Here is an 8,584-nt window from a genome sequence, read left to right on the forward strand (position 1 = left end):
TTTTATTTTTTTTTTTTTATTTTTTTTTTTTTTTTTTCCCCTCATTGACAGGCAGTTCAAGGAACTGGTTTAGCTTTTATTGCCTTTACAGAAGCAATGACTCACTTCCCTGCTTCGCCCTTCTGGTCAGTCATGTTCTTCCTTATGTTGGTAAATTTGGGACTTGGAAGTATGTTCGGAACCATTGAAGGCATCATCACACCCATTGTTGATACGTTCAAAATCAGGAAAGAAATTCTTACTGGTGAGTTGCACAAACTTTATTTTCTCACTGGAGCAGTAAGCTAAGCGGGTTTTTTTGAGAGTATGGAGTCCTGTTTTTTTACATGGAAGTTTTCAGCACTGACTTTTTACAGAGCAATAAATCACTGTATTCCAGACTGTACTTACATGCACAGGCACATTACTATCTGCAAGTAAAACCTTTTCCTGAATGCTACAAGAGCAGGAAGATCCTAGTACTTTATATTTAATGGAGGATTTCTGTTACAAGTTTCTGTATGGGCAATCCTTGTGAACTCTTCCAGAATACTTTCTGTTCTTGCCTGTGTCACAGATAGAGAAACAAAACAAAAGGAAAGAATGAAAATACACTGCAAATTACTACAGATTGCTCCTAAGTAGGCCAATGAAATCTTATTTTATGGTGAAATGTTTACTATGTTAAACATCAGCATAGTTACTCTCTAGAGGAACATACTTCTTCCCTGTTGAATGTGGAAAGAGTCTTAAATAAGATGTGTGTTGGTTTTGCCCTTTTTTTTTTAAATGGCTAAAGTTATGTGAGGTGTAACCTGTTCATGTAGCTCTGATTGTCTTGTGGCCATTTCTCTTTTTGAGCTAGAACATCAGCATAAAATGTGAAAGTTAGCTTTCTGAAAATCTTCAGGACAGCTGCAGGGGACACAACTTTGGATTTCACATCAATACCTGTGACAGGAGAAGTAGAAAATAAAAAAATATAATAAGTTATTTTAACGTTATCTAACTCTATTAAGGAAAGAATATATTTTCTAAGAGTTAACCCCTGAGGCAGCAGAGCACTGCTCTTTCCTGACTGCTAAGTATTTAGATAATAAGTAATATTTAACAGAAGACATGTATTTTTTTAGTTTGCTATGCTAACTCTAAGAAGAAAATTCTTCGTGAACATTAATCAATTGATTTTTCAGAAGTCCTAACCTGCTGACCACTTTTTTTTTTGAATTAGCTCTTAAATTCTTATTGCATAACCAGTGTGACATTTAGAAATTAGCTGTTTTCCCGAAGTATATATGCAAATATCATGATATGTAGTCATTACTCTGGAGTAATAAAGCATTTTACAGTAATTCCTTGAAAATTACAGTAAGTAAAATTACAGTAAGTTCTTGAATATTTGAGAACTGCATTTCTCTGGTAATTTTTTGAGTGTTATGCAGGCATGATTTTTGGTGAACTCAGTTGTACTCAAAGGATTATGACTTCCAATTAACTTATAAAACTGAAATGCCTGTGTTATGTTTCATGCAGTATCAGTGGGATTTAAGAAGGATTACCTCTGCACTGAGAGTTTGTGCTCAGAAACCACAGATCTCCAAGTTTTGCAGAAGTGTGAACACAGTTGCAACTTTTTGCAACAAAAAAAAAGTCCCTCTTGAGTTTAGGGAAAACAGCTCTTGCTTAAACTTATTTTGTGTTCAGGTATTTCCAAATGGGAGTCTGCATGTGTATGTGCTGCGTTATGATGAGTATAACTACCAGAGCCTTAGTTTACAACTAAATATGCACTTTTTTGAAGTGTAATGGTAAGACATGATGGGAGAACACAAGAGTAACAGAGATTTCTTAATTCACGTACACATGGTTCTGATGGTTTAATTATTTTCTCAGGGTCAGTAATAAAACTCAGTGTGATTAATGAGAGTAAGTTGTTTGGAGAGATTTTATCTGTGTGTTCTGGTTATGTCACCTTGTGTTAGGAGGTCACATCGATTTGTAACAATCTCTTTACTTCTAAATTTCTGTTCTCTGAAAGTCATTATAACAGTAGTTACGACAAGGTTGAAAAAAGTGATTGGTCTTGTGCCACAGTATTTAAAAAGGTGTCATTGTCTTCCTTTCACTACTTTAATCAATACTAATTGATTATCTGGGGTTTATGCAATGGGTGTATTCTGTCAGGATATTTTGTGCTTTGGCCCAAATTCATTTCACCTGATTTTAGACTGCTTAGGTGTGTCCTTAGCCTACGTTCTCAGTGGAAGGAAAAAATAGCACTAGAAGTGGAAGAATCACTCTCTGCTGGTGTTCAGCATACATTTGATACCACAGCTTATTCAAAATTTGACTTATTTTATGGTTACTTAAGTGTTCAGTCCTATTTTGGATGAATTTAGTAGGAAAAAAATACATTGAGATTCATTGTACAGGATTAAGCATTCAATAGATATATATCAGGTTGTCCCTAAGCAAAAGAAGGGCAGAAATTTTATTGCTTAGTGCACAAATACATTTAGACAGATTCTAATGAAAGTTCATGCTGTGAATGATCTAGGGGAAGCCTATTCAGCCTTTTTATTTTTAAGAATCATAGTCTGAAACTTTAGTTCTTTTCACTTCTAAATTGCAAAAAGTGTTCCAGTGACCAAGTAACATGATGTATGATGTTTAGCTTACTAGTTCTGTTTATTTTAGCCTTGCATTCACATTAAATTAAAAGTTAAATGAGAAATAGTCACTTGATTAATCTCTGCTGCTTATTGAGGACTACTGTAATAGGGCAGTTCCAGTAATTCTAATTTCGTAACTTTTCTCTTATGTAGGGAATAGGTGGAATTCCTAATATTCTTAAAATTGAGACCTCCCCAAAAAGGACAATGTTATCAGCTTTGATTATATGAAATAATGTGTGTTATGTCTTTGCTGTTTCAAACTCTGCATTTCCTCTTTGTCTATGGGACTTTGTTGTACTTACAGCTCACATTTCTGTCCTTTATTCCAGTCATCTGCTGCTTGGTAGCGTTTTTTATTGGCCTGATTTTTGTGCAGCGCTCTGGAAATTATTTTGTGACAATGTTTGATGACTACTCAGCTACTCTGCCCCTGCTAATTGTTGTCATTTTGGAGAATATTGCAGTCACCCGAATTTATGGTGTAGACAAGTAAGTGAAGGAAACGTATCTCCCTGTCCATATCAACAGTATTCATTACAATAACTATTACTGTTTTAATTGTATGGTGTGAAGTATTTGCGATGTACACATAAATACAGGTAAGTAGAAAGTGGGTCAATCTTCAAGGTGAATCTAGTCTATTTTTAAGAACAGGTTTGGAGCAAGATATACTGCATCAGAACAGTGTAGCAGAATCCAAAGAGCGATTGCAACAGATCCAAAGAGAGGATAATGCAGTAAAAGAGGCAAAATTAGACTGTTAGAAACGAGGCTGGATACACAAGTATAAGGAATTTATATAGAAATAAGACAGCAAGAGAAAGATTTCAAGGAGTAATAACCATAGTCTAAGCAGCAGATGAGGATCAGTATTCTGACCAGATTGACAGTATTCCAGGCAGCCTGAGAAAGGAACAAAGCAAACTCTCCTCTAATGGCAGTAACAATAAGAAAGTTTCAGTTTAAGAACTAGATTTAATTTGGGGTTGTTGTAGCCATTAATTGTTCTTAGCATTAGTTGTGAGAGGGGAAATAGAAGAAATGATAGCAAAGAATAGGGTCAAAACTTACTTGGAAGCAGCACAGTTGACAGTGAATTTAAGTGACCTTCTATCAGTGATGGCTGAAGAGGAAAGATCATCAAGTCCTAATTTTTTTACTTCTTACGACTGAAATCAACAGAATGTGTTCACCAAGTGAGATCAATTTGTGCCACACTTAAGGAACAGAAGAGTTTATATCAAAAATAACTCATGGCATCCACAGATAAAACAGAGTGTGCTATACTAGCATGTTGAAGTAATTTAAACATCTGTGATTCCTTTGCATGTACAAAGGGTGACACAGAATGGGTGGCTTTTTATTTGAATTTTCACTTGTACGATCTGAGTAATCAGCTAGTCCCTCGCCAGAATTAAATAAAACTATAATAAGAAAATTTAATTTTATGATTTCCAGACATTTTTTTCTGGTTTATGCAAGTAGTGTCTGATCTACTTACTCCTTAAGGGAGAAAATTCCCACTTGGGCCACATGTATAATCCTATATTTGATCACATAGACATGAGAACACCATGTGCTTGTTTTTACATGTGCAAATAAAAGATGCAGCAGATGACCTGGGTAGGTAATATCCAGTCAGGTAGCTCCACTGTGAAGGGAGGCAAACATGCCAAAAGTCAGCAGCTTACCTCTGAGGAATGGCTGAAACATGATAATACCGTGCTTCTGAATCAGAGTGCAGTTGATTCATGTTTTCAGAAGGGGTTCTCACAGGATACAGTGAAAAGTAAACAGCCAAATTTCTTATTCATAACAGCCACCTGAACCTCTCTCTGGAGTATTCCTAATATTTCTTCTGATACATACTTCTGCAGAATATCTGTCTTCAGGAACATAACATTCTTGTTGGCAAAAACTGTCAGAATCAACGACTACAGATTGTCATTGGCTGTGATAGCACCAAAGGGTCTTCCTCATGTATGAAGATCCATATGTGTCTTATTAGACAGAATATCTTTGATCAGATAGGAAAAAAAAAATGCATCCAAAGGGTTTACAGCTAATAGGATTAAAAAAAAAAAAACAAACATGTGAATCCCTGTAACCAAGAAGGAAAACCTGTCACACTGGAATGAGCGCTAAAGTAGCTTGGTAGCTTTTAAAAAGAGAATAAGTAGAATGGAAATATTTTAAAGTGAAGGTAATACATCTAGGTTTCACTGAGTGAAGATCTGGAGAACCCAAGAAAGAAAAGGCTGTCTATAGAGGGCACACTCCATTTGTAAATACAGTTTCTTCGTAACAATGTGTTTCACTGCAGTCTAAACAAAGGATAGAATACCCCAAATTATGCAGTTCAAAAAATTTTTGAGAGTTTATATGACAGTAGCTTCAAATGTGTAACTGCTTTGAAAAAACATATTTGTTGCTATAAGAGTGTTTTTGAGGCACACGTTTCAAAAGGGAGTGGAACCACAAGGGAGTTAAAACAGAATCAGTGCTTGTGCACACTCCAAAATAATTAATTCTAAAAATATTCTCTTTTTCTACTGGCTCTGGAACCATGTTCTCCTCCGTCAAGAGTACAAAAATAGGAGTTGTGTTCATGTCATAAATTAAATTGCAATTTTAAGGCACAAAGAGGCAGATTTAAAACTTCACAAAGTTTTATTTCAGCAGCTTGCATGATGAAAATGATAGCTTATGCATAAAGATATTTTTTTATACTGCAGCACACATGGTAGGTTCGAAATTAATTTTGCAGAATCTGTAAGATGTGCTGGTTGTATGTGTCCTCAAAAGTAATGACACATGCTGTAGTAAACAACCCAGCAGACAATATACGAAGATGTAAAAGAGTCTTGTAAAAGAAAGTTGAGTTTAAATATCTTTCCAGCATGGTCCAGCAAGCGGTTTACTAAGTCTCTGCACTGTGTCGTGATTCCTTCTGTTCATCTGTTCTGAACTAGTAATACAAACTTTATTTTTCAGCCCATCAAGTAATCTAAACTGCAGCTGTTTATATACATGCATTTTTTTCATTGTGTCTGTTCCCTCAAATTAGGTGCTATGTATCAATTATAGTACTCAAAATCTCAGTGTACGCGCTAACAATAACCTTCTATTCCCTTCTACAGATTTATGGAGGATTTGAAGGATATGCTCGGGTTTTCTCCAAGCCAGTATTATTACTACATGTGGAAGTATGTTTCACCTTTAGTATTGTTATGTTTGCTGGTAGCTAGCGTTGTCCAAATGGGATTAAGTCCTCCTGGCTACAGTGCTTGGATTGAAGATACGGTATGTACATAACAGATGCCATCACCATCATAATGATCATATCTGAAGTCTTTCAGAAGTACATGAAAAGACAAAAAATTGTAATTAGAAATTAAAAATCAGTCTAAATAGTGACTTTTTTTTTTCAAGTAACTAGGGTAAAACCAACCATTTTCTAATTTTAGAGTAGCTCTGCTTTAAAATATAACTGCTTGACACAAACCTTCATGCTTTTTGTGACTTTTAGTTTGTTGATGTATGTTGAAGAAATTATTAAGGGTGGCAGAGGTGGTTCACTTTCATTAAATCTTATTTTATTGCAGAAAATAGTTGGGTGATAACAATAAATAATTTCAGATATCACATCAATTTTTATGTGGAATTAAGTATTGAGATTTAGCCATGTCATAAATCTTCTCCTTTGGGAACACATATCACATTGTAGGTAACAGCTGCATTAAATCTTGCCTCTAATAAGAATGTTTGATTTGTAAAAAAACTTATCTTTGCAAACTGCAGAGTCAGTGCTGCATGTTGGCCCCAAAAAGAGATTCGATGATGCTAGTTTGTAGGCTCATCAGCCCTCAGCTGTTTCTACAGGCTTGTAATGCACAATGCAGGGAGTATAAAATGTCAGATAAATGAATGTCAGAGACCCTTCTGAATGGACAATTGTCCAAACTAGTTGGGGCAGTGGGGGGGAAATTGTAGCAAAGATAGGTAAAGTGTAAATACAAGAGGCTAGCTTTACTGTAGATAGACCAGACAACCACTACTACTTTCTCAGGATTCTCAGAAAAATGTTCTTGTTATGTTCGATTCTTGCCCTCAAAAATTAGGAAGAGAAATACCTTAGAATACCCAGCATACTGTTCCTTTCTATGTATAAAACTAAATGTTAATTGAGCTACTAGGCAAACAGTGTGTTGGCCAGTGATTCGTGGATGAAGTAGAGGTGTGGGGTGCAGTCACTGCCCCAGTAAATCTGTTATAGTTTGCATGAAGTTTATATGAAGTGGGACAGTCCAACAGGGTGATCTAAGACAGTCCCTCTGTAGACCCAGCTATTAACCTACAGAACAAGGAGTTATTTTTCCAGGCACAGTTACAGACACCACTGCACACTTGTCTCTTCTGAACATCCTTTAAAGTATCGGGGAACAACTACAGCCAAATAAAAGAAAGCCTAATGTGAAAATCTTGATTTGGGCTCTACTAGAGTGCTTTGAGCACCTCAGAAACTGTGGGACAGTGTTTTGGTCCTGCTCACTGCCAGAAAGATAATAATCCTACATCTCCATGACTGTTCAAATTTGAGATCTGTAGTGGTGTCCACATTGTAGCTGCAAGGCGGCAAAAAGATCTGTATGTGTTTGAAAACTGCACATGTTGGTGAGGACTGCAGACGTGCTCTTTTTTTAAGTAAATATGTATTAATAGTTTTCCTATTGGGTTGCTCAGGCTACAGAAGAGTTCCACAGCTATCCAACGTGGGGAATGATTGTCTGCATATCGCTGATAGTATTGGCCATACTGCCTGTCCCAATAGTCTTCGTAGTGCGCCGTTGCAACCTTATCAATGACAGCTCTGGTAGCTTGGCATCTGTATCCTACAAAAGAGGCCGGATAATAAAGGAACCTGTTAATCTGGAGGGAGACAATACAAGTCTGATTCATGGGAAGAGTCCAAGTGAAGTGCCATCTCCAAATTTTGGCAAAAACATATATCGAAAACAGACTGGATCACCAACTCTGGATACTGCTCCAAATGGACGTTATGGTATCGGGTATCTGATGGCAGATGTGCCTGATATGCCCGAGTCTGATTTGTAACTGCAGAAAAAAAATACTGTTTGTTTCTCCTCTCTCACTGATCATGGCTCTCCTATGAGAAGTGGTCAGCTTCACTTACTAGGGTGTGATCTCAGGTGCTCCATAGCGTCAGTCTTTAAAATGTTATGACTGTACGTACAGGTTGAGAAAACTCCCTTTGGATTAATTCTCTGGGTTTTCATTTGCACTGAAGGGAACACATTCAAAATCAGTGGCAGCCTACACCTGTCAGCATAGCCGAGAATTTGATTTTTAAAATGAATTACTAAATTTAAAGCTTTCTATCTTGAAGCCCAGGTCTCACTCAAATGATAAAATATTTCTAAGGTAATACCACTGAAAATCCTTTTTTTCTGCTTTCAGGTTAACTCCCCAGTATTAAAAGTGAGCTCAGCAGTAGTTCACCAGACTTGTGTTTGTGCAAACACTTGTATATACCTTATGTAGATATGCTGTACTTATTTTGTTAGCACTGATTAATTACTTAGGCTATTAGCTGAGTAAAAAACAAACCTGCAAACTATTTTCTTATGTAATAGCTGTATAGAGCAATAGTATTAGAAAATCAAGGAGCAGACTTACAGGAAGGCGAGGAGAGATTCCCTGTTCACTGGGGACTGCATAAACTGTGGCTGTATATTTTGTGTAAAATATTTGCTTTTTCAGTGTGAAAACAATGTAAGAGTGAGTCACTCCAAGAATCTTAAGGATTGTGCAGATTCTGCATTTTTTTCTATGCTGTGTACCTAAAGAAGACCTTCTTGATATTTATTGTGGTTACAAGATTACATATATATTATATTTATATAATATAC

General features: G+C 36.2%; 1 protein-coding gene across 1 annotated transcript in view; it reads left to right on the plus strand.

Moving 5' to 3' along the window:
* Positions 1 to 8,233, plus strand: part of SLC6A15 (solute carrier family 6 member 15) — a 35,362-nt gene extending 27,129 nt beyond the window's left edge. Inside the window, exons 9-12 of the mRNA XM_065632646.1 lie at positions 52 to 244; positions 2,984 to 3,143; positions 5,795 to 5,957; positions 7,398 to 8,233. Of these exons, the coding sequence (XP_065488718.1) occupies positions 52 to 244; positions 2,984 to 3,143; positions 5,795 to 5,957; positions 7,398 to 7,769 (888 nt within the window). The 3' untranslated portion in view covers positions 7,770 to 8,233. The remainder of the gene's footprint in view (positions 1 to 51; positions 245 to 2,983; positions 3,144 to 5,794; positions 5,958 to 7,397) is intronic.
* Positions 8,234 to 8,584: the final 351 nt, after the last annotated feature.

Source organism: Caloenas nicobarica, chromosome 1 (assembly GCF_036013445.1).
Source record: "Caloenas nicobarica isolate bCalNic1 chromosome 1, bCalNic1.hap1, whole genome shotgun sequence".
Taxonomy (NCBI): Eukaryota; Metazoa; Chordata; class Aves; order Columbiformes; family Columbidae; genus Caloenas; species Caloenas nicobarica.